At 42.2% G+C, this 27,180-nt stretch overlaps 1 protein-coding gene across 3 annotated transcripts in view; it reads right to left on the minus strand.

The window, feature by feature from the left end:
• satb2 (SATB homeobox 2) overlaps window positions 1–27,180 on the minus strand; it is a 64,136-nt gene that overhangs the window by 27,589 nt on the left and 9,367 nt on the right. For all 3 annotated transcript variants that reach the window (XM_078262625.1, XM_078262624.1, XM_078262623.1), the window contains exons 2-4: window positions 22,673–22,888; window positions 14,504–14,689; window positions 2,509–2,635 (exon numbers count right to left, since the gene is read on the minus strand). In XM_078262625.1, coding sequence (XP_078118751.1) covers window positions 2,509–2,635; window positions 14,504–14,689; window positions 22,673–22,844 — 485 coding nt within the window. In that variant the 5' untranslated portion in view covers window positions 22,845–22,888. The remainder of the gene's footprint in view (window positions 1–2,508; window positions 2,636–14,503; window positions 14,690–22,672; window positions 22,889–27,180) is intronic.

The raw sequence follows: 27,180 nt of genomic DNA on the forward strand, positions 1-27,180 counted from the left end.
TTGAGCTTTAGAGGAGCTGGTAGATACCTTCAAACGGAGCCAAGCTAGCTGTTTCCTCCGTTTCCACTCTTACTCTTACTATGCTAAGCTGAGCTAACTGGCTGCAGCGTCTTATTTTCCATACAGTCTTGGGAGTGTTATCAATCTTCTCATCAAACTTTTCCTTTAATCCTAAATTAAACCCAAATTAAGCCCTGACGCCGCTGATCTTTCAAATATCCTGTATTAACCTCAAACCCCACTACTTCCTGTATGAACCTATCTTCCGACAATCTCCCTGTTTTTATTTTCATTTTAACCTCGAATGAATCATTTTCAACTCTGAGCACATTGTGCCGAAGCTCTGCTTTTGCCATGGAGACACACACAAACATGTAAACAAAACCTGGCTGGTATGTTCCAACACAATAACAATAATAACTGTCTCATCTGGAGTTTATCTGTTTTTATCTGTCCATCAGGACCCTGCTTCACTTATTCGAGGGAACTAGGAGTTCCTGGCACATGGACTCTCTCTGATGGAGACAGATAATAGATAAATCCCCACCGGGTTGTTTAGTGTTTTGCTTGCTTTCAAATTTGATAGATATGGAAAATTCTCGAACTGCAATAAGATGCAATGACATCAATGACACACACACACCAAGTGTCTGGTTTAAAAGCCTTACTGTGTGCTCAAGGGCGTAACTTTGGGTTCAACATTGGGGGCGGGGACAAATTATATCTGTTGGGGTCTAGGAAATTTGGGTCATCAAACACTTCATTTCCTGCGTTCTGGTGAATTTTTCTGGTGAAGTATGAGGGCGTGCCCTGACAGTACCTAGGTAAGGACTATTAGCCAGTCAGAAGCAGAGTATGAGGGTGTGCCCTGACAGTACCTAGGTAAGGACTATTAGCCAGTCAGAAGCAGAGTATGAGGGCGTGCCCTGACAGTACCTAGGAAAGGACTACTAGCCAGTCAGAAGCAGAGTATGAGGGCGTGCCCTGACAGTACCTAGGAAAGGACTACTAGCCAGTCAGAAGCAGAGTATGAGGGCGTGCCCTGACAGTACCTAGGAAAGGACTACTAGCCAGTCAGAAGCAGAGTATGAGGGCGTGCCCTGACAGTACCTAGGTAAGGACTACTAGCCAGTCAGAAGCAGAGTATGAGGGCGTGCCATGCTAGCAGCTAGGCGAGCATTATAACGTGTGTTACAAAGTGACCACGTTTGTCTCTGAAGTAAAGGCTGGACTACAATAGAGCTGTTTGGAGCAGATTGTGAACAGTGTTTTCTGTTGGAGATGGTCAGTCCCTTTGGGGGGGACTTTGGGCTTTTTCACTTTGTAAACATATAATGTGCACAAAAAGATATATAACACAATAAAGGAAAGGGGAAAAGCCAAAAAGCACAATATGAGCACTTTAATATTTTGCATTCATCGTTATAAGATATTTGGGGAGGTGCACTGGCCAGTTTTGATTATTGGGGGGTTGTAACTAGGGATAGACCGATTATCGGCCCTGGCCTCTCCGCTACAGCTCTGTGTCTGTCCCTCTGCTTCAGTTTCACTCACCACTGAGTCTGACTTAATGTCCCGTCCACAACACTATCTGACTCTCACAAAGTGTTTTTTGTATGTTAAGTTTCTAATTTATTAAATAATTGCTTAAAGCATTTAAACAAAGTTTAAATCTGTTTCATTAAAGGACAAATCCGGCGCAAAATGAACCTAGGGGTTAATAACACGTGTACCGAGTCGACCGTTCTCTGGGATATGTTTTCATGCTAATCGAATGTGACCAGTTTTAGCCCAAACCGCTAATTAGCTTATAACGCTAGTCGTTGGGGCAGACGGTAACGTTAAAAGAAATCTCTATTTCTATACCACTAACAAGGCTCAAAATAGCAGCACACTTCAACGGTACCATAATGAGGGTCCCTACATGTAAACTGAAGCATTGAGAACTTTGTAAGTGTACAGACAGAAGATAAAAGATAGTTTAGAAAGACAGTACCATTGACGTATACAGGCAGGCGCCATCTTGGGAAAGCAGTCATGACCAGTCGAAAGACGAACGGCGTGCTTGAGCTATGTTACTGGTTACTGGTTGCACTAGTTTTATAAGCTAATTAGCGGTTTGGGCTAAAACTGGTCACATTCGATTAGCATAAAAACATATCCCAGAGAACGGTACACGTGTTATTAACCCCTAGGTTCATTTTGCGCCGGAATTGTCCTTTAACTACTAATAAGCGGTATCGGTATCGGCCTTAAGAAAAACACTATCGGTCGATCCCTAGTTGTAACCCCTCCATCCCCCTGTAAATTACTATTATTATTATTATTATTATTATTACTATTATTATTATGTGCGTGCTTAAATACGGACGTGCAGTCTTTCCAGTTTTGTTTCTCACTGAGAGATTTCTACTTTCTCACTCTGAAATGTCGCACACATTAAAATCTTAACAAATGAATTTAGACCCAAATATGTCTGGCAAAGTGAAACCAAAAACTCAATCTGACCTTTGCAGCTGGATGCGTAGAGTGACCATGTGGTAGACCTCCATCAACATGTCGGCTACTGTAGCTTCTGGTGCGTCAGTCAGGAAGTGGACAGGCAGAGGGTTCCACCTTCCCACCTTGATGATGCCTGGACGGAGACATTAAAGATTTCTGTCACTTTTAGTTTTTATTGGTTTTAACATGTTGACATTGTACAACAATACGGATTGCACAAATGTGAGAAAGCAAAGTAAAAGACAGTATTAAGTTTACGTGAGGGCAGGGGCGATTCTAGGATTAGAGCTTCAGGGATGCCTGGAACCCTTTTAACGTAATTATTTTTTAAATGTTATTCTACTGTGCTAACTGTGCATTTTAACATCATTGTGGAGCATCATGGTAGGGGAAACACTGAATTATGTAATTAGAAAGACACCAACAATTCTGAGAAAACTTCCTTTGATGCTGAGCCACAGGGCCATTACTACAAAGGTGAGGTGGTATTACGAATGAAATCAGATAATTATCTAGGGAAAAGCAGACATTTCCTAAAGGTAGTATCAATAACTTTTGAAAATTAGAAATGTATGCAATTTTGACGAATGACTGACAAGCACTTTTTTCTGAAAATGGCTCAGAATTGTTTTTTTCTGAGTGATGTAGGTGTCTAGATTCTGGGTTTAGTTTCACGATGTTGTGATATTCCTAGAGAAGAACTCCTAAACTCACAATAGATTAACACAGACTTTTTTTAGATTATTTTTAGGGGTGCCGGGATGAAGTTTAGTTCTGAAGCCGTCATCTATGCTCTTTTCAAAGCCACCAGACTCCAAATGACACAAAACGTAATTTTACCTCGCAGAACACAGGAGTTGCTGCTCTACTGCTGCCTCGATCAGTTAGTTAGTGTTATTGTGTGACTTTGGTGTTTTAAAGGGTTAGGAACTAACGAAACTTAACAAACAAACTAACCGATCGAGGCAGCGGTAGAGCAGAAACTCCTGTGTTCTGCGAGGTAAAATTGTCAAAGGAGTCTGGTGGCTTTGAAAAGAGCAGAGATAACGGCTTCAGTTCCAGTACCTCGTACACCCAAACTTAAAAAAAAAAATCCCAACTCTTCCTTTAATATTATGTTAACTAGTATCTCATAACCTCTTTAAGATGTTCCAAGTCAGAAAATTCTACTAGATTTGGCTGGTTGTGCTTTAGACATTATTTACCCTGGCAGTTTCTGTCATGACTTCTAACCCTAACCATGCTCTGTGTCGTGTCTATGTGGACTCTTCCAGTCACGTAGCTAAAATAAGCCCAGCTGCTCCAATAAAACCTGTTAACTACAAACCCAAACTTTGCTTCAGTAAGTCCTGGTAGCGTGAGAGGCTTATCCGCTAACTGACACATTGGTGGGGATTCTGGTTGTTTGAGTGACTCTTACATTTCTTTTTTAGTACCTCTTTCCAATAAGGGACAATCCCACAAAATATGTAGAAATGTTCCCACTTCCTTGTTACATTTTCAACATTTATAGTCTTGGTTTAAGCCCATTTTGAGCAGTTTGAGGGGTGTAAAATAATATCTATGGTCTTGTAGCCCAGCCTACATTTGAGATTAGGTGCCGCCATAAATCTTCAAGATCCCTTTGCCAAATGAATCTCCAGTTTCTACATATTCTAGTTCGAGTACTTCAGATTTATTTGCACCAAATTACCAGACTGATCTCAATAAGTGCCGTATGTATGACACGCCAATTCGTATGACATTTTGGCATGTTATCAAGATGCATAATCGCTTTTTAGTGTGTTTATCAACCTTTATTACCTTGCGATTGCGTGTCAATTTACGCCGTAGCGAGTAGTATGAAAGGACGAAAATCCGCATAGGGAGGTTGGTCAGGGTGGAGGATGGGTCAAACAACACAGGACTTTCACCCAGGAGACCGGGAATCGTGTCCCGCGTGTCACGTTTCCTAAACCCAACCGTCGCTTTCTTCTTTTCCTAAACCCAACCCCGTTATTGTTTTCCTAAACCCAATCATCCGAAAAGCGATTATGCGTCTTGATAACACACCAAAATGGCATATGAATTGGCGTGTCATACATACGCCACTTATTGAGATCAGTCTGCAACACGTCCGCTGTATACGGCGTAGACATACACGCGGATAGCTCAAAATGCGTACGGATAACACGCCACTTGGTTTTACAAAAGTGGCGTGTATGTTTATGCGAAGTCATGATGTCACGTTGAAATTACAAAAGAAAAGAACATCTCATTTTGCTCAGTGGTTAAAGGTGCAATATGTAATACTGACAGCTAGTGTTAAAAATAGTTACTGCAGTACAAATTCAAAATATTGGAGAGAGTCGTCTCCCCCGCCCCCTCCTCCCCAGACTCGAAGTTCACGGAGGATGTCAGGCTGTGACTGCAGCATCCATAGTCTCGCTTTGCCAGACCCTCCTCTAAAGCGAGCTGAAGAAGCATCCACAACAATGTTGCTAGACGCTTGTCTCACATAGCCAGACATTACTTTACAGCACAGCAGAGTAGCTAACGTTAGATGCTGGCTATATTGACAGTCATAGAAGCCCGTGCTCACGTGGAGCTCTGTACCCAACCCAGTTTTTTGGCTTAGAATTACGGTAGGAACTGCTAAAATCACAACAACCTCGCTGTCCTCTCCACCCGACGGACAGACACACTTCCTCGGCTTAGAATTACGGTAGGAACCGCTAAAAATAACACTACCTTGCTGTCCTCTCCACCCGACTGAACACACTTTATTAGCTAAGATTTACGACAACACAAAAACTCATGGTCATCTCTTCCCAATTTACAGCCCCCCTCTCTTGGTTTAAAATAACTCACCGTTGTCGGCTACGGCCGCTGAACAGGCTACACGTTGTAAACAGCCGTGGCCCGCTTGCCTGGTCCTCCGGTAACGTTAGCAGGGTTAGCATGGCGGCGTTAGCCAGGACCAGTTGGGATCACTTTACTGGCTGTGTCTCAATTTGTTTTTCCGAGTAACCAACTCAGGTACTCTAGCTATATAATTCAATGTGAATACATGAATGTTGAAATGACATAAAATGCCCGTCCCTTGTTGCCGTGATAAATTAGCCTGGAGCTAATGCTTAGCTACCTGTTCAGGTTCAACTCGGCATCCTTTTGGGCTCTAAGCTGTCTCCATTTTTCAAAAACATCTCCAATATTTACCCAGGGTTTGTTACATCTCTGGTCACACAACTGTTAGAAACTATAGATAGAAACTATAGGTAGAATCTATCTCCGTTGATCCTGTTTGTTTGTTTGTTGCTTTCATGGCTGTACTAACGTTACAGCTGTAGCGTGCTGGGTTTGTGTTTTTACAGGTAACGTTATATCTGGTAACCCAGCCTGGCTGTCAAACTGGGCAGTTGATAACAACACACAAAACACAAACAGACATTCCGTCACGGAACGGAAATGTCAAAAGGAGAAAATACTGGCATTAGCATTGTTGTCAGAAAAGATAGTATTTCAACTTAGCATGTTTCCTTAATATCTGATGACGCATTGGGGTCATTTGTGGATTTATTACAGTAAATGTATTACATATTGGACCTTTAAGTTTTGCGATATGTATCCACCACCCAAATATAACAAAGGTGAATTGAATTAGCTGCTCAAGGCTTTGAAGAAGTGTATTTTAAAATAATTCCTTCCTTACCTTTACTGAAACCATGTCCTGAATAACTGCTGTCCACATTGTCATGTATTTGAACTACACTCAGACTTACACAACTGAGGGCTCACATTCACAAGTACCTATGCAATGGACACAGTATCATCCTGCAACAAATGCTACTTTCTAATCGGGTTGAATTCTAGTTTAGCTGATATTTTGGGGTCTATGTCAGCCACCAAAAATCATCCGAAATTACCGACAGAAAAAAGAGCTTTCTATGTCTAATCGTGTGTGTTTGTGAATTAGTAGGTGTTTTGTATTTCAGCAGTGTAGACATATATGTTAATATCTCTAGCTGAATTTCTGTAGGAAAAATATAAGGACTAAATAAAAGGAATAATACACAAAAAAGACATAATACACAAACACACACGTGCACTTCGCCTACTCATTCACACACTCAGGTTTTTCACGAGGACTGGCTGGAGCTGTGAAAACTAAACAAAGCTAATCACATTACTATCCTCTAAATGAGATCCAGACGGGTCCTGAGAAGTCGCTCTCTCTCTCTGTGCCCTTGTTCCCCCCTCTCTCTCTCTCGCTCCCATATCTCCCTCTCTCCTTTTCTTCTTCCTTTTCTTCAGACGTCTCTTCTCCCCAGACCCCTCTGATCTTCCTCTCTCTTTCTTTTTTGTTCTCTTCCACTGTGTTTATATCTCAGTTATATCTTTGATTCCCGTCAGGCCGAGCTGTGTTCTTCATTATCTGGTCGTACAGGGGGAGCATCATTTAATCCACTAAGAACTGAACGGACTCAGACCCCTCAGGGCTGGGAAGACCCCCAGAGGAACCTAAGACCACCATGGCGACGTTTAAGAACCCAAACTGAACCAGATAGCTATATTATAACATTAGATTTTTAGTTTTAAGTCATCTGGGCTGCATTAAAATCTTCTTTTTCAATATGAAAGCTTGTTTTTTTCTATATTTAAAGGAAGCAATGTCATATTTATGTGAAAAAAAAATCTACATTTTATCTACTTACTTTGCTCACACAACAGCACTCTTTTTAAACATTAACCACGTGGAAGATCATTTCACATGTCAAAAGTGTATACACACGTGGTTTTAAGATATTACACATTTTTATAAGTTCACATGATATGTGATTTTCCGATATTGTGCACATTGAATTGAAGTCATTGCATGTAAAATCATCAATTTCAAATTTGAAATTAGATTTTCACATATATGTCTAAAACTATTATGTGAAATATTGCACTTGGGACGACCTGAGTTTCAAGAGTTTTGTGTGTTTTTATTGTAAGGGAAGACGTAACGAAATGCATTTTAAAGAGATGGAAGAAAATACTCAGATCTTTTATGACAGAGGAAAAAACTGAACGCACGTTCTCCTCTTTTGTTTTTCTTATTTTTTCTGTCTGTCTCTTTTCACACACACACACACACACACTCCATCTTCAGCATGCAGCATCTGAAAATAACATGACAATTTCGCTAATGCCAAGTTAGGTGGAAGAAAACGCGTGAATAAGCAGACAAACACAGACTCACAGAGGACACATGGCAGCACACAGTGAAGTGGACATGTACATCTACACGCTTGCATGCAAGCACACACACACACACACACACACACACACACACACACACACACACTCAAACACACTCACTCACACGCTCACAGTGTGACGGTAAATGCATTAATAATTGATCCATCATTTTTTGGTCTGCTTTTCAATGGGCTCTGTTTCTTGTCCACATTTAAAAGTAGAAATCATTGTTCTCATTTCCACATTAAAATTCCACCTCCCAGAGACACGCTTTTATGTGGCCGGCTGGTGGCTTGGCTGATGTCTGAGTGTGCCCATCCGCACAAACGCAAATCCATACACAAACACACACTGATGTCTCTGACTCCTCTCGTCAACACTCGCACATGCCTGCAGGATGCCTGCGTGCGTGCGCACACACACACGCACACACACACACACACACACACACACACACACACACACACAAATACACGTGTACACACAGTAATTCCATTGTCCCGTGCTGGATAAGTCTTAATGGTCGCAGCAGCCTGCACACGCATGCAAGGCTTCTTCCAAACTGGTTCCAGCTCCCGCCCCTGGCCCACACTGAGGGAAACCCCATACGCCTGACTCAAGCCTATCACCTATCACTGCACCCTGAGGGACTCCTCTTGATGAAAATTAGCCATGCTGTTATTTTAGGGAGTGCTCCTCTTAGCTAAAACGCTTCTGAAATGCTGATCTGTAAAAAGGAAAAGAAAATGTGCACAACCCTCGAAACCCTCCGCTGAGGGAACAAGAGTGTTTCAGGCTTATTAGGAGTTGTAATGCAACATACTTAAAAACAAGTCTGCAACTTTCTAATAAAGCATACCTTATGCTCGTTTTTATCCTCAGCTTTGTCGTTTTAACTCACTCTGTCATTTTGTAGAAGACCATTTGCTTGGATTAAAGCGGCAGAGCAAAATCCATTTCTTAACTTCTTCTTAACATTTCCAAGTTCAGACTTGATGAAGTATGTCAGTAGAATAATCTTTGATAAATGACTTTGTAACGTTTATACCTATGTTTGTTTTACAACAGGGAACTCATGGCCTATTGCTGGGATCTGGGAACAATGGAGACATCACTACAACAAAGTCTGATGCTACAAACAGATGATCTAAAAACACTCAACTGAGGTAAAAACCGAAAGGGAACACCCCCCTGTGGTTGGTGTTAATCCCTCATTTCACATGTAAATTGTACAAATATGACAAGTGCATCAATGTTGTACCAAGTCTGTGATGGCTGATTACAATGGATAGTTAGTTTGAGTGATAAAATAATATTTTCTCTTCCAAATACAATTGACTTGGTTGTGTTTTAAATGGGAACTCCGCTGATTTTACACACAAAGTTCAGCTGACTCGTCTTGGGGAATACTGCTCGTTCTTAAAGGGACAGTTCACCCCCAAATCAGAAATACATAATTTTTCTCTTACTTGTAGTGCTAATTATCAGTCTGCATTGTTCTTTCTACCGAACTATGCCCGGAAACTGTATGCGCAGAAGAATGCGTACTCATGGACAAGTGGCCCGACATTGCTATCTTGTGGAAAGTAGTTTTTGCTTTTTTTAGGGGAAATTTTTAACTTTTTTACGCACAAAAATCAAACAGATTATTTGAATTATCAAAACAGTTGTCGATTAATATTATGGTTGACAACTAATCGCTTAAAGGTGCTCTAAGCGATGTTGGGTGACGGCACTTCTTGTTGTCGTTTGAAGTATTTTCAAACAAAACGAGGCTAGCTCGCCCCTCCCTCCTCCTCATCCCGTCCCCTCTCCCTCCCTTCTGTGCTTCCACGCACTAACCCCCCACCCCCCACCCCCTTGTCGGTTATTGGCTGGAATGCTGGAAGACTGTTTGTTATGTTTCGTGGTGCAGGTTGGCCAGTTTGTTTTTGTTGGCATTTGTAGAGCCTGGGCTACAGAGACCGTGTTTTTTTACAGTGTGTTCAGGGGACAGGCAGCTCGCGGATAGTGAGGAGATGTTTGCTGTATGTGACAAAAAATGTTGTAGCCTAAAAAACGTGTGACATCGATTAGAGCACCTTTAATCGATTAATCTTTGCAGCTCTAAAGTAAAGGAACACTGCTAGAACCAGGATTTAAGACTCAGATGTACAGTGAATTGCTGATGAGGTCTGCAGCAGTGACCCTTTGTGGCCTTTTAGACGTGGCACTGCAACAATACTCCCGCTCTCACTGACCACTGTTAACTGTTCTTTGGCTAAAGCCTTAAAGTACAGGTCTGCTCCCATCCATTCTATAAACGCCTTCAGACCCGTATAATTGAAATAAACAATATCTCCCAGTTAATTACTGGGCTAAGCTAATTAAAGAAAGGCCGTGGTCCTCGGCGGCGACTTTAAATACACCGCTGGGACACAAGAATGCAGGACACAATTCAAACTGGGAGAAAATAGCTGGGACTCTGTGTAATTTTGGTCGTGGACCGCAAGGGAAAAAATGTATAATTTAAGCCAGAAATTATTCATTTAACATAAACGCTTGTTTTAAAAAACAAAAAGTATTCATTTGAGAGAAGCTCATGGGAAGCGTGTGCGTGTTTTGTCTGTGATACTGCATGACTACACGGTATTCCACGCCGAGTGTACGTGAACTTTATTGTGACCAAATGCAACCTTACAAGGGTTAAATTGAGTCTACAAGACACACACACACACACACACACACACACACACACACACACACTGGCACACAAACACACTGGAAGTAAACAGTGCTCAAGTCATTTCTCAGAGTAGTTTGTTGAGTTGTGATGTCCCGTTTAGTCTTGCCTTTGAAGCCCCTGGTGTGGTGCTGTTAGAGGGGAGTGCATTGATGTGAAAAGAGGACCAATGTGGCTCATTGTTTTCCACACACGCTGATGAGACAGACAGGGACAAAGAGAGAGACAGAGAGAGAGAAAAACCTCCCCCTGATACTTGGCGAAAACATTGAGGCTAAAAGTGCTACTAATGGCATTCATCTACAAACCGTAGCAAACACTCGGCGTGCAATTTCGTGGGCTGTTTTCAGCCATCACTGCAGGATAATGTGCATCTGTGTGTTGTTTATATTTCTAACTCGCTTTAACAGGCTGTCAATTGCAGTTCTGAATTTACAACCAAAAGAAACCAAAAGATCTCCAATATACACATTGTGTGTATAGTGCATTTCTGTACGGTTGTGATGTTACAACTATACTATATACGGTAGGTATGAAGTGCTGCTCCAGTGCCGTTACAGTCATTACCCAACTGCAGTGACGGTGCAGAGACGCCGAGAGCATAGATGCGGAGGAACCGGAAACGCTGACCAATCAGAGCAGACTTGGCTTTTTCAGGAGGGAGGCTCTAAGTAACAGGCGGTGAAACGGAGCGTTTCAGACAGAGGGTGAATACAGGAATATTCAGACAGACAGTACGATAAAAATAATGTGTTTTTTGAACATTAAGGCATGTAAACATATTCTAGAAGAAACCCAAAATACAAGTATGAACCCGAAAAGGAGCATAATATGGGACCTTTAAGTTACTCTTTAACGCTGTTGCATTTGTGTCGTCGATTACGTGAATTAATTTGGGGTGTAAAAACCATTTCAAACAATATATATATATAAAAAAAAGTGTATATTGGGAATAGTTACCAACCCTGCCTTTAGGTAGATGTAATTAATCTGAGTAACTTGAGTCAGATTTCAGGTTTAAATTCAGGATATCTTGATCCAGGTTTATAGTACCTAACTAAGGTCGAGAGTACACGGTCGGTGTCAGGTGGGCTGCCGGTCTGATAAGAGCTGCTGGCCTTGAAGCAGTAAAGGGATTACCTGCAGCAGTGTGTTTATGAGATGGGGAGAACACACACACACACACACACACACACACACACACACAAACACAAACACAAACACACACAATCTCCTACACGTTAGAAACACGCCTGCACACTCATGGGTATGCAGACTTGATTCAAACGAGACCTGGTGGAGATGACGCACACACACACACACACACACACACACACACTCTCTCTCTCTCTCTCTCTCTCTCTCTCTGGAACGAGATGTCAAACAGATGGGGATCTCCCACCATTTGCAGTCTATTGCAATAGCCTTGTTGCTTACTGTCGCTCTGTTGTTACCATTTTATATATCGATGTGAGGCAACTTCCCCAGATGGCATTTTCTGCATACTTGAGAAAAGACAGCAGTAAATGACACTGTCCTGTTGCAGATGACTACCATGTGTGCAGCAGTAAATTACAGAGTTTTTCTTTTCCTCTGCTTCATAAACATTCTCACACATACTGTACGTACACACACACACACACACGCAAATGCACAATGTATTTTTGTCTTGCGGAGACATTCCCGTCCAGCTCTTTGTTGTGTCTTTAATGAGTTTTACAGGCTCTGTCTGTGTCTTAGTTGTGTTTTTAAAACATTCTTGTGCTTATTGCCAGTGTAACAGTACAGTGTCTGCTCTAAATAGACAACCTCGCATTCAGTTTCCTTCTCAGGACGCTGATTAGAGGGAGTGTCTCCTCTCAAGGATCATTCTCGTCTTGACCCCTGAGCTGCACGGTATTTAATTCTGAGTCAGTAGCACCATAGTTTACACAGAGAGAGACATTTGGAGGTTGGAAAATCATGACTATTAATAATGCCTTTGATTAAAACCCTCTTCATACTAACAAAAAGAGGCGGTTTGACCTTGGATATTTTACTGTTTTAATGTATTTCTCTGCCAAGCCAAACAACTTTATAGTTAGTAATCTGTTCAATTTATTGGATTTTCTGTTTGAAGTTTGATGCCATGTCTACTGCCATTGCACCTCCAGCTATAGCTACGAGTTCTTCTGTTTTCTTTCTTATTAATTTAATGTTATTCTACATGTTACAGCGTTTTATTAATGACAAAGAAAAAACACAGTGAAGAGGTAACCAGTCCTGCAAGTTAATAGTGTGCAAGGACAGATTCATAGTTTGACATTTTGGGAAAAGTTAAATGAGAATATCAACGCCGCTCTGATGTCTGTATGATAAATATGTAGCTGGCTAGCTTAGCTTAGCATAACTACTGAAAACATCATCAACATCTAGCCTGGCTCTGTCTGAACGTAACACAATCTGCCTACCAGCCCCTCTGAAGCTCACTAATCAACATGTTATATCTGTTTTAACCGACCAGCAGGGATCATCAGTGACTTTCTGAAGTCTCCCCTGGTTTGTAAGTATTACACCAAGGAGACATATTGTGTTAATTAGTAAACTTTAGATGAACTTGTAGGCAGATTTTATTACAGAGCCAGGCTAGATGTTCCCCCCTGTTTCCAGACTTTATGCTAAGCTAACTGGCTGCTGGCTGTAGCTTCATATTCAAAAATCAAACTCTCAGTAAGAAAGCAAATTATTAGCTATTTCCCCAAAATGTCTATTCCTAACTGCTCCTTCAAGGATGCAAGGATAGATCAGCATAAAGAAAGGTTTGGATGCACAATCCTGAGGTCAATGCAACTTTGTACATCGTGAGCCAAGCATGGCCTGTAGCCCACTAGAATTTAGGGACACAGCTGTTATTGTGGGTTCAAAAGCTCCATCATACTCATGAATTCAGTCCACGTAAACTCTCAGAACTTGATGTCTGTCCCTGTCAGACGCTCTGAAATCTTGATTCACAGATACATTTCCGCTTGTTTCGTTGCTTGCGCGGCAGTTTTGGTGTTTTATCAGTTGGCGGTGAGAGCCAAAGATTGTTTGAATTTTAATTATAATTTTAGGCAACCAAAGGCCTTACAAAATAGCTCCGAGCTGTAACCACACCTTGTTTTGTAAAACCTGAATTTCAAGTTTCTTACAGAATATGGAAAGAAGAAGAGATGTGACAGTGCTGGTGTTTGCAGTGTCCCTCTACACTGTAAAACTTTTCACCGTAAATTTACAGTAATATACTGGCAGCAGCTTCGCCAATAAACTATTATGTTTATTTACAGGATGCATACTGTTTTAAGGTATTTTACTGTAAACAGACAGTTTCTTACTGTATTATTTGAATTTACAGTAATAAACTTGATGCAGGGCAATTCCCGTCTTTTCCTTTATTTTCCCAAGATGCATTGGTATTAACAATAAATATCTGTTATCTGTAACATTCACAGATAGCGATGTGATATTAATATTTTCTTCCAGAATGCCTTGCCATTTACAGTATGATCCTGTATAACATTAAAACAGTACGATACTGTGAGATTTTAGCTGTACATTTACATCAAAGGTTTACAGTGTAGTCTATATCGATGACGTTTCATTTCCGGGATTTTCACTTTCCGCCGGGAATTCCGCCGGATGTCCGTCAACTTCTGCTTTCTTAGTGTTGGCGTTCTAAACTGATGTGGATTTCTGAGGACTATGGTTAACTGCTCCTCAGATCTCTGCAGGGTAAATCCAGACAGCTAGCTAGACTATCTGTCCAATCGGAGTTTTCTGTTGCACGACTAAAACAACTTTTGAACGTACACATGTTCCACCAAAACAAGTTCCTTCCCAAGGCTATTTTCAGAGTCATCGTCATTGAGTCCTGAGCTTAGCGCCGCCCAAGACGACTGTGATGGGTTTAAAGAAATGCCAATAAACCAGAGCACGTTTTTCTCCCATCCCAGAATGCTGTGTGGAATAGCCAGACCTTCCTCCGCAGCGCTGTGGAGGAAGGTCTGGCAATGCGAGACTAGTGTCACTCTGACTGACCGTGGGCTTGTGCTGCCGAGCTGTGGGAGTACCCAAGGGCCAGCAGAGCCGTCTCCACCAGCTGAGAGAAGAGAATATCCTTCCTGACCAGCACAAACTCTGCATGCTCCTCTCTTCCCTCACATCCGTCCGTCTGAATCCCTCCGTCTGACTGCTCCACCACACAGAAGACTGGAATCATCAGACCTGTGGACGAGGACGAAAAGGAAAAGACAACAACAAGACGATTGGTTTTAATGTCTGGCTTTTATTGACTGTGGTCGCAACACAGTGTATCCCTCATAGACGGCAGACATGTGGATCGCATTTAATGTGGGTCAAGCTTGTAATCACTTCATGATTTTTGTTTTACACTGTAGAGTGTTGCAACACCTTAAGTTCTCAATACACTACGATCAACCTGGGATGTAAAACAAATGATATGCATTCCTAAATCGACTGCAACAGTGCTGTTAGCTGTGCGCTGGACATTTCCAGGCATTTAATCTAACGGCCTATTAGATAGGCGGTCATAATAATGGCTGCCCTAACAGATATGCAAAACATATACAAATATACAAAAGACTTACACTGACAACAGCTGCTACTTTCGTTATAGTATTATTAACAGCTTAAAATGGCAATTTAACAATAATGTGACGCAAAAGCGGTGCTAAATATTTGTGTTAATGCAGTTAAGAATTGTTGATACAGATGTATATGAATTTGCATGACGCTGTGAGTGTTCCTCATTGATGCACATTCAGGCCAGGTGAAAACCAAACCAGATTCTCCAGGAAGGTTTGCATGAAGCAAGCCAACACACACACACACACACACACAGACCTTGACATACTTTCAAAGTCTGCGTAATTCTTCGAACTACTTCACAGCAGCACATGTGGAAGTGAAAACTTTTGAACAATTATATTCGCTATTAACGGCAACAAAGATGCATACAAACAGTTTTAATGATATTTTACAAAAGGTTATGCTCAATTTTATGGACTATACTACGAATGTCCAGCAACACGAGCGATCAGTGCCTCTGCAGTGCAGAACCTGTTTAGAGAACAAAACTACTACTAGGTTAGGTTTACGAAAAGATCGAGGTTTGGGTTCAAATAAGTATGTAAGTTAAAAGAGATGTTGACTTTTGCTTTCACACGGAAAGCAAAAGACACAAACAGCAGTCTCCTGGGGGAAGGTTCTGTGTTTGTTTGAGCCATCCATCCACCCTGACCTCCTCCCTATGGAGACTCTGTTCCTCACGATTATGTGGTTTATATATGAATTAGTCCGTATCTACGATGTCCCACTTCCGGGACTGCTCCGTTGCTGCCGGAAATTCCGCCGGATGTCTCTTTTTTTCCGGCCGGATGTCCACTACCTTCCTCTTTCTTTGTGTTGGCGTTCTAATTCCGGTGGATTTCTAGGGACTATGGTTAACTGCTCCTCAGATCTCTGCAGGGTAAATCCAGACAGCTAGATAGACTATCTGTCCAAGCTGAGTTTTCTGTTGTACGACTAAAACAACTTTTGAACGTACACACGTTCCACCAATACAAGTTCCTGCAGCGGCACCGGGACTCTGTCCGGCGCTTAGCCACCCGTGACGATTGTGATTGGTTTAAAGAAATGCCAATAAACCAGAGCACGTTTTTCTCCCATCCCGGAATGCTGTGTGGACTAGCCAGACCCTCCTCCGCATTATTTTCCTAGGTGTAAGTACAAACAGTGAATAAGAACAGCCTGTATGTTGGGAATTGTTGGGTCTCTGTATATTATAGAGTGTGGTCTAGACCTACTCTATCTGTAAAGTGATTACTTCTGCATATAATAGAATTATTTTCTTGTTGCAGTATTTGCATCATAATGCACTCTGAGTAGCTAATAATGTACATGATGCTGTCCTCTGCTTTACATCTCAATCTCATATCAAGACACCTTGACTTGCATTATTGCTTTTTTTTTTCTTTTTTTTTTGTTAGCATCCCCATTCGCTCTACATGACTAATAAAAGGGAAGCTGAAGATCTTGTTCCTGCTCAGTATTTTCAGTATCTGGCTACGTTACATATCCGATTCCCAGCATCTTCGTCCTTTTTGGCTCCCTGCACTAATATCAATCCTTCCTCTCCAATATGAACCTTTTTCCTAAAAGGCTTTTGGTTTTGGGCCACCTGTCAACTGGCAATTAATTAAAGCTCTCTGAAGAAATGATGGAGTGAGAGCATTAGGCAGCGTCCCAGCACTAATAATACAGGGCACAGCAATGTGTTTTACTGCACTGATACCACACAATACCAAACGCATACACACACACACACACACACACACACACACACACACACACACACATATGCTCGTCCATGAGGTGCATACAGCATCAGCTCCCCCCCTCTGATCCATCCCACCCCGTTGTTTTAATCAGTCAATTCCTATATTTCTATTTCCTCCTCATTAATCACTCTGCTCCCAGTCCTCCAGGCTCTCATGGAGTGAATTACACACTGGAGCACTGTGCCAATTCAAGTAAGTGAATTTCCCCCAACAGGGAAATATAACTGTCAACACAGAGCAGCTCCCTCCGACCAGCACTCCTCTCTCTCTCGCTCTCTCGCTCTCTGGCTCTATCTCGCTCTCTCCCTCTCTGTCTCCACCTCTCCAGTCTGTCTTCTCTTATATCCAGTGTCCTGTGATTCCGCCCGCTGACTGTGTGATCTGGTTTGGATGATGTGATGTTGCCTCAAACCTCTAATCCCTCTAATATGTATGGGGATGAGTGAACGGGGATATTTGTGTGTGTGTGTGTGTGGGTGTGTGTGTGTGTGTGTGTGTGTGTGTGTGTGTGTGTGTGTGTGTGTGTGTGTGTGTGGGTGGGTGGGGGTGGAGTGTAAGTGGGTGTGTGTTTTGGCAGCATTTCTTGGGTGTGAGTGTCACAGCGTAGACGTTTTTGTGATTGTGGACATATGCTGTGTTAGTGTGTGTGTGTGTGTGTGTGTGTGTGTGTGTGTGTGTGTGTGGCCCTTTTCTCGTGGCAGCAGTGTGGTTTGGAGGAGACACGTTGAGTTTCCTGTCTTCAAAGACAACCCGTCATTATTACAGGCCAACCCTGCGTTCAGCACAGGAAACCCCTTCCTCCTTCCTCTCTCTCTCTCTCTGTCCCTCGCTCGATGCCTCCACACTTTTCTCACTCAGAAATGTTCTCTCTTCCTTTTCAACATTTAAAATGTCATTCTCTCACTTTAACACAGTGCTCTCATTTTCTCTTCTTATTGTGGTCAAATCTGAGCTCCACGTTGCTTTGTTAACCTTTAACTCATTCCAAAACCACAGACGAGTCCATCTTTACAAACTCATAATGTGCAGCCAAGCACTGTTCAAACCCACAGAAATGTATCTTCCCTCATCCAGCAAAGATCCCAGAGATTTGCAGAAATGCTCAAAAATTTGTTTAAAACGCTGCACATTGCCAGACGATTTAGAGCTAAAACCATTGCATCCTTGAATTGAATTTTCTGTCAGTGCAGACTGTAGAAACAGTGTAGAAATGATTTCTTTCTAAATTTAGGGAATACCTGAGGCATTTCTGCAAACATATGGCAGCATGCACACCCAGATAGAGGGACAAGTGCACACACACACACGCACACACGTATACAAGAAACAACTTTCACAATGAATGCAGGGATCGATAAACCAGAGTGAGTTGTATAAATCTTGTTTATATGGAGCAATCTCCTTTATTTAGTAAGCCTGTATTATACAGTTCCCCCCAGACTTATAGATTAACAGTGCAGAAACAGCTCGGGTTCTCCCAGCAGCGCTTCCACACTACAACACAGAGCACCGAGCCAAACTCGCCTCACGGCCAGGATGGCGATGCAGAGCCAAACACTGCCTTTGGGTTTGGTACTCCAAAACCTCTGACACCTGAGTGAAATGGCGACAGCTGTTCTGAGATGTCGTCATCTAGCTTTCTTTATTTCAGCAAGAATCCAATTATGTGTTCAATTTGGAGAAGAAAAAAAATTATGGCCCCATTGTTAATTCCTTAGGTATAAATTATTTAATTTTCTAGTCATAAACCACATTTTAAGAGAAGGTGTTAATTCACTTTTCATAAATCAAGTTTTTATCTCAATTTAGCTCACAGTTTGACCAGATTTCCAAAACATCTACAAAAAGAAAATGCTAATTAATGAGACAATGTGATGGATAGATTGGTTTGTTTCATGTATTAATGTTAGGCTACCTCTAAACTACTATGTTTTGGTTTAAAAACAATATCTTTTGCTGCGTTAACACCTTGCTTCCACATGACATGGCTATTCCGAGCTAGCCTGGTCCTACCAGACTCTGGTACATTTCATTTGTCCAGAGAGTCTGGCCTCTCTCAATTGACAAGTGTTAACTTCCTTGAAGGCGGGTACTCTGTTGAAGTTTAAAACTATTGGATCTGCCCAGAGCCACTCTGATTGGCTCCACCCTCCTACGTACAGTCTGGTAGGACCAGGCTAACAAGAGGGGAGACGACAACAACTATCAGCTTAGCATCGCTAGCGTTGGCCTTAGCCAACTCCTTCACCACTAACGGAGCAAGCTGGAAAATCAAACTTTTCCCGAAGCCCGTGGTGAGGAGGGCCACAACATCATGGCCACCAACACAACTCAGCAAAGATTGTTCTTGCTCGGGCTTTAACTTCTGGATATTCGGCAGCGTTGCCACAACGGATCGCATCTTTCTCCACCTCCATTACAGAATTACAACTCAAACTAGCGCACCGCGCACGTCACAACCTCAACGTCATCGTTCTCAGCCACTCCCTCTGTTCACTGATTGGACCGGTAAAGATTTGGTAGGAGGAAACCCAAGAATATACCGCAAACCCAGACGTAGTACTGAAGGAAAATGAAAATTGAGCGGAAGTACGTAGGAGGGCGGAGCCAGGCTAATTCCGAGCCCCTGAAGTGGTAACATTTGGAAACACTGCTGCCCCCGTTTCGGTTTGAAAACCAGGCCTCCAGGAAGTGCGCCGGGCTTTGAAGCCAATTTAACATAGCAGCCAAACGGTGGAATTACTACCTCTGTGTCCATCATGTGATGCCATGGGGCCCAAGAAGACTTTTTCCCCATAGCCTTACATGGTGAAAAAGACATCTGTAACTCAGTGGATACATTCTTTTGAGTGTCACAACCCCCACGAAATACCTTGTTTTACTGGCAGAATTCGATCCATTCACTCTGAATTTGGAAAGTCTACAAGATCTGCACGATTCACCCTTGTGTTGTCCTCCGTTCAACCATGCACGCAAGTCCTCCTGGGTCAAAAATCCAACACTTTTTCTGACGTTTTTGTCTCTTTTTTCAAAACTTTTGCCATTTTTTTTTTATGTTTTTGGCGCTTCTTTTGAAATTCAACAGTTCTTTTTTGTATAAACATCGATTCTTAACTTATTTCTACAAGTTTTACACTTATCTTTTGGAATTCATGGTCAATAAACCTCATTTATAGGAAATTATACCAATTTATTGAGTTGAAAAAGAATAATAGCATAATAAAGCATAATATTAAAGGAAGGATAATCACAGACTGGTATATGTCAACGTTCAGTCAGGATACTGTTGCGAAACATTGACTAAAACAACCAAAATTCAATGAACGTAGAGATCCAATCATTTGTTGTACTTGCAAAGCGCGTTGCATTGAATCATCCATGTTATTTTGGGGTAATTCAAATTAGCAAGTTAAAAAGAAACCCATATTTCTGATATAGATATTTTGAAAACGGGTCAAATTTGAACCAAAGACAACACAAGGGTTAAATCATTTAATCCCCATTCAAGTTAGTGGAGTGCTAAAGCAGATGTTGCCATCTAGTGTGCCTGCTCTACGGGCCGCACAGCACGGAAGCAGCGTGTGCATCCGGGTCATTTTATACGCAGAAGTTGAACTTTTTTGGCTTCATGTGCCACTGCCTCTAACACTGTATCCAGTTCTTATAATACATCAATGGTTTCATGTATTAAAGTGGCTATTTGTAACTTTCAGTTTGTGTTGATTCTAGCGGCCGCTTTGGACAAAAGCGGTAGTGTTTTTACCACACCTGCTGTCGTAAAGGTCTTTTATTTACGGTGCTGTATTACCCAATGTAGTTTACCAAGTAAGTGTTATGGGGAGGTCATGTAGTCACGATGAATGTTTTGCTCAGACAGCATTCATTAAGAGAATACGTTACAGATGCATCGTTGCATTTCAAGTGTTGCGTACGGTACCTTTGCCTACTTTGGATGTATCGTGAGCTAAACCGGGTATCACTGTCACTGTGTCACGAGCCAAAGCATTAACGGTGCTCTAAGCGATGTTGGGTGACATCTTTTCTTGTTGACGTTCTAAGTATTGTCAAACAAAACGGAAGTTAGCTCGCCCGTCCCCCCAACCCCAACCCCCAAATCCTTCTTGTCGGTTATTGGCTGGAAGACTGGAAGAATGTTTGTTATGTTTGGTGGTGCAGGTTGGCGCAGTTTGTTTTTGTTGGCGTTTGTGGAGCCTGGGCTGTCTACAGAGACCGTGTTTTTTTACAGTGTGTTCAGGGGACAGGCAGCTAGCGGATAGTGAGGAGATGTTTGCTGTATGTGACAAAAAATGTTGTAGCCTAAAAAACGTGTGACATTTAGAGCACCTTTAAGAGATTGTAGTAGAAACCAACGATTAATACAGCGCATTTCATGAAACACACGGACGCTTTACACAAGTAACGTTACAAGTAAAAGGAATAAAACGTCCGCGCTAAATGGAAGGGGGAGGGACGTAATTTAATGTTAGCTACTGACATACAACCACATTACGCAATCTAAAGTTATTTTATGAATGAAATAGACATACTGCATACCTGAGGGACAATTCAGGTCGGTTTGAATCATTTACAATCCCGTAATTGTCTCCATCTGTTGAAAGCCTTACCGAGTGTGACTCGCTTATCGCCTTTTGTCTTTCACTTTCCCTTTTAGCTTTTAGTTGCTCTTCATTTAATTTTCTTCTTTCCTGTGATGGCCCTGACCCAGTCAGGCAACCTGGCTCAAAAGGCTGGCTATGCTAACACGGGCTTTTCCGGTGTTACAAAGAAAACTGCGACCCATCAGAATGTGTGACTGTATCGCGTCTACATGCCGCAAATCATTCTGTGACTTTGCGCGAAAAATCAAAGTAGTTTTTGCAAAGGCAAAAACTATTAAAAAAATAGCGTTCTTTTCACTGTTAGGGCCCTATCTTGCCCCCGGTGCAGCACAGCGCAAAGCCCAACACAAGTGTCTTTGCTAGTTTAAGATCGACCCAGTTGTCAATTTCCCGTCCAGCGCCCACATCGTTTAAATAGCAAATGCACCTGCGCCTATCTTTGTGCCCATGGGCGTGCTGGTCTTACAGGGAGGTGTGTTCAGGTGCATTCTGGGCGTATTGCCATCTTGAGGCAGCGGGAAGTAATCGTGCCATTGACCAACAAAAACCTGTTCTAAAGTCAATACCGCAGCATTTCATTGTTATTTTAACAGCACATTAGTAAAATGTGCCTAGGCTCGTGCACAGCGCGCGCACACTATGCTTGTTACACACACAGGGACGCACAGCAGCACACACACATGCAGAAGATAACAAATAAAAATATTACGGTGCAAATCCTCCATCATAACAGCAATGCTCCAAGGTCCAAACGCACCTGGCTTTTAAAGGGAATGGGAGATGACACTCTGATTGGGTGATTGCATGTTACGCCCAAAACACACCTATGATTAATTAAGACACTAAGTACAACTCTTTTGAACCATGCGCCCGGCGCACGGACCCTTTTTTCCGCCGTCAAACTAGCAAAAGTGGATTGGGACACGCCCTACACGCACATGCGCCAGGCGCTTCACGCCGTGCGCTTAGATCGCTAAAATAGGGCCCCTAGTCTCGTTTGCTGTTACAGGTCATTTAAGACCCTTGTATGAAAAATGACAGAGCTTCAGAAACATTAAAAGGTTACATATAGTTACTTTAATGTGAGGAAGGTTACAGTCTCCTCATCGCTTCACACACATCTGTTATTTTCGTGGATGGAAACCCACTGATATTGAGCGTGTGGCTTTAAAATGAATCTCTTCATACAATAAATAAACGTTTCTGTCTTGATCAACATGTTTGCTCACCTCCTAGGGGTCTCAGTGGGGCTCCGTTGTGGCGTACGCGTGGCCCAGTGGGGCTCCCATTGAGCTCCAACCGGCCCTTCTTCCCCGGCGGCGGGAGGCCGCTGAGGTCCGGGCTGCCTCCCCTCCGCTCAGGACTGTCCTGAGTGATGGGACTCTCCCCTCCTCGCTCCATCCTCCTCCAGATCCCCAGAGGAGCTCCAGCCAGAGAGAACGAGTCTGGAAACATGTAAGGGAAATAGCTTTTTTTTGAGAGGTATGCATTGTTAAAAGTCAATAGACTTCAAGTGTTAAGGTTGATGCTAAAAGATTTAGGTCTTCTTGGTTTGGGTCTTTTCATGGAATTTGTTGACAATAAGAAAAATAAAAAATAACACCAGACGGATCCTTTGAGTGGCCAAAAACATGGCAAGTGTGTTAGATTTAATTAAAGATTTGAAACAGAGACAAATAGAGACAGAAGAAGACAATGGAGAGAGAGAGAGAGAGAGAGAGAGAGAGAGAGAGAGAGAGAGAGAGAGAGAGAGAGAGAGACAGTATGTTATCAGTGTTTGTTGGGAGTGTAAACTAGACAATGACAGCATAGGAGCACTTGTGTGTTTAATATGTCGAGTACATGTATGTACACACACATTTATGAGAGTGTGAGCCTGGTGGGTCGGTGTCCCCTGATAAGGGAGCGTCAGCCAAACGTCTAATATAGAGTGATGCCATTAGAAACGCTGACAGGCCAGACAGGACGGACGCACGCCAACGCGTGAAAGAGCAGCCAGCTCGCTTAGGCCAAATGCACTGCTTTTATTTGCACACGAGCCCCTGGACAATATCTGCCAGCATGTGTGACCCTCGGGTGACGGGTGAAGAGAGAGAGAGAGAGAGAGAGAGAGAGATTAGAAAAGTGTCCGTGGAAAGAAAAATGATGAAGAGAGCAAGTATGGAAATCAAGTTAGTGAGCAGATTTGGGAGTGGAAAAACACAGAAGGTTTCTGTACGGCGGGACATTGGCCAGCTATCCACCAGAACAAATGAGAGGGAGAATCCATGGTTATTGTTTGAGTGTGGCATTTTCCACCGCGCTTGATTAGAAACTGCACCCTCCCCTCTCTCGCTTTTTACTATTTCGGCAGCTTTCACTGCTCCGGCTGTCGTAAATCTGAACAAAAGACAATGTTTTGTGTGGCGTAGCTCTCTTGTCTCCCTCCTCTTTCTCTCCCCCTCATGCCTTTCCTCTACCTTCGACTCTCCTTTCACAACAACACCATAGCTAAAAAAAAAAACTAAACTAAACAAAAAAAAACACCCACCACACACAGAAACAAAACTTTCAATCTGAGAAGTATTAAGAGCTTAAAAAGAAAATGTATAATAAATTAAAAACATTAATTAAAAAGTTTTTTTTTAAAGTAAATTACATTAAAAAGTGTGGAAGGCAAAGAGGCCAGACAAATTAAGAGGCAGAGTTTAATAAAAGTGGTTTTGATTTTTTTTTAAAAGAGAGAGAGGAGGAAAACAATTTCAAAGGGTTGCACTTAGTGGAAAGCAATGAGTTTAAATGTGAGTACAGTGTTAGCTATAATTCACAATGTGAGGCTTGCTGAGGAAAAAAGGGAGCTCTGCAAATAAATCTAACCGCTAACTATGTTGTAGCTACAATAAAAGAACAAGTAAATATGACAGAACATGGAGAGACATTCACTGGCTGCTGTCAGCTGCAGTTTCCATCCAGTGTGCTCTTCAGCAGGATGATAAGTGGAACTTGACCTGCCTTGTGAAAGAGTGACGGACTAGAGAGGCCGAAACTAAGACGGTTTAATTTTCTTATTTAAAAGATAATCCTCCGAAAAGAATCTGTCGTTATCACCGACTGGTCCCAACCTGCTGCAGCTCCCCCCGCTACTGATCCTTATCAAGACCTGGCCTCACCGACATCACCATCTAACCACACACACACACACACACACACACACACACTCTTACAAATTCCTTGTAAGTGTTATTTACTTGGCAATAAATCCTTTTCTAATTCTGAACATGAAGCTGATGGTTCAAACTGAAGAAATAACATAATAGAGAAATACCTAGTGCTCATACAGACTGTGACACACACACACACACACACACACACACACACACACACAGAGACACACACACACACACACACACACAGAGACACACACACACACACACACACAATCACAGTTTCCCAGCATCATCTAATCTCTGAGCACATCCTGCTTCAATTACATTTCATTTGGTATTTGACCCAAGAGATAGAGAATGATAACGCAATGTGTAGAGTATTTCGTTTGTCAACCCTCGCTCAGATAAGTCGTCCCACCTCGACAACAGTGAGTATCGTCACGTCAAATGATCAGCAGGTCACGTGCGTCCACATGAAGCATATTATTAAAGTGTTTATTCATGCATTTGTTAATAACTATAACTCCTGTTGGCACCCAGAAGTTAAAGCTGGCATAGTATCAGATAATGAATGTGACGATGTAAACACAGTTGTAATAATATTAAATATTCTTTATAGGACAAGTTATGATTCTTCACAAATACTGTGCATTGATAAATATGAAAAATATGTCTTTATGACCCAACGAGGTACGCAATTAGACAAGTTGTAATAATGTAACATTGTTAAATCATTTTTGACCAACATTTCTGTCAACTTGTTACACTTTGTTTCCATCTTCAGTCTGACGTGACCTCCGCTCTAAATGATTTCCATGGGGGAGGGCAATTCCATTTTTTCCTAGCCAATCACCAGAGACCAGCACATCCGCCTGAATCTGACGTCAAGTTGTAGTAAGAAGTAAGTAAGATTTTATATATATTGACAAAATACAGCACATTGTCAGGTGGTTCCCTAACATTCTTAGTTTTTTTAAGTCTCTTGTTATTTGCATTTTGTTGGAGAAAAAGCATTGCTGATTTTAGACCCTTTTTAGGGGGCACAATTTAGGCCCCTACATTTCATCTCAGCCCCCCTAAAAATGATAATAATGAAAAACTAAAAACATGGTTTTTTTTTTCAAATCAATTTTAGTGCTTCAAGTTAGAGTTTGCGAACTTGTCTGTTAGTGACAGAGGACAAACTATTACAGGTTCAAAGGGCTTGAACCAGGTTTAATATCCTGTTTCGCTGTCGCCGATGCTACGCACCTGTAACCCCGTCAAGGAAAGGGTTAACAGAAACATAGTGTTGGCCAATCGGAGGTGGTTGTGCCAGACTCCCGCCTTTGGCTGAGTCTCTATCTGATCTGTCAGAGGGAGAGCAGGAGTGCGATTGTGAAGTTTAACGTTGGTAGTCCCCGGAGAAGTAGTTGGTCATTTCATGGCGCAGATTAGAACCCCAATTGAAACGTAAGCAACTACAATTGTTGAATGTTAGAACATTGTGTCAAACTGGTCGTTATTACTAGCCTGGTCCTACCAGACTCTGGTACATTTCATTTGTACAGAGAGTCTGGCCACTCTCAATTGACAAGTGTTAACTTCCTTGAAGGCGGGTACTCTGTTGAAGTTTAAAACTATTGGATCTGCCCAGAGCCACTCTGGATCTGCCATAACCAATCGCTAACGTTTGGTCGTGATGTCGGCTTAGCATCGCTAACGTTAGCCTTAGCCAACTCCTTCACCACTAACGGAGCGAGCTGGAAAATCTGACTTTTCCTGAACCCCGTGGTGAGGAGGGCCACAACATCATGGCCACCAACAAAACTCAGCAGAGATTGTTCTTGCTCGGGCTTTAACTTCTGGATATTCGGCAGCGTTGCCACAACGGACCGAATGGCTTTGCTCGCATCTTTCTCTGCCGCCATTACAGAACTACATCTCAAACTAGAGCACGACCTCAACGTCATCGTTCTCAGCCACTCCCTCTGTTCACTGATTGGACCGGTAAAGATTTGGCCAGAGAAAACCCAAGAATATACCGCAAACCCAGACGGTGTACTGAAGGAAAATGACAATTGAGCAGAAGTACGTAGGAGGGCGGAGCCAGGCTACGTTATTGTATTGTATGTATCCGTGTCAGATTCTCATTACGGGCTGAGCCCCCTTAAAGGTCTGATCCTAGAACTGCCCCTGGAAAAAAGTTCTAAAGATGAAAACAGATTTTCTTCTTTCCTTTCCCATTAATCACCCAGGAGTTTTACTTGTAATGGAGTATCTTTACACCGCGGTATTGGTACTTTTACTTAGATAAAGGATCTGAATACTTCCAACACTGGGAGGGTGCAGCAATTTTTATAAAGTGAAATGCGCCCCAACCACTTTAATCACTTCCTGTCGCTGTGCTGGAGCTGGTACTTTGTGCTGAATATTTCATTTCATACCAAAATGAGATTGATTCATTGACAACCTGTATACATGTTCTTACATCCAGGGGGTCAGTGGTGTAGTGTATGTGATACGCAGGTATACGCAGTATACCCACTAAATAATGCCCAATGACACGCAACAACAAACTTTCCATTATATTTTTGATATATTTTGAATTG

This window comes from Sander vitreus, chromosome 11, assembly GCF_031162955.1.
Source record: "Sander vitreus isolate 19-12246 chromosome 11, sanVit1, whole genome shotgun sequence".
In the NCBI taxonomy this organism is placed as follows: Eukaryota; Metazoa; Chordata; class Actinopteri; order Perciformes; family Percidae; genus Sander; species Sander vitreus.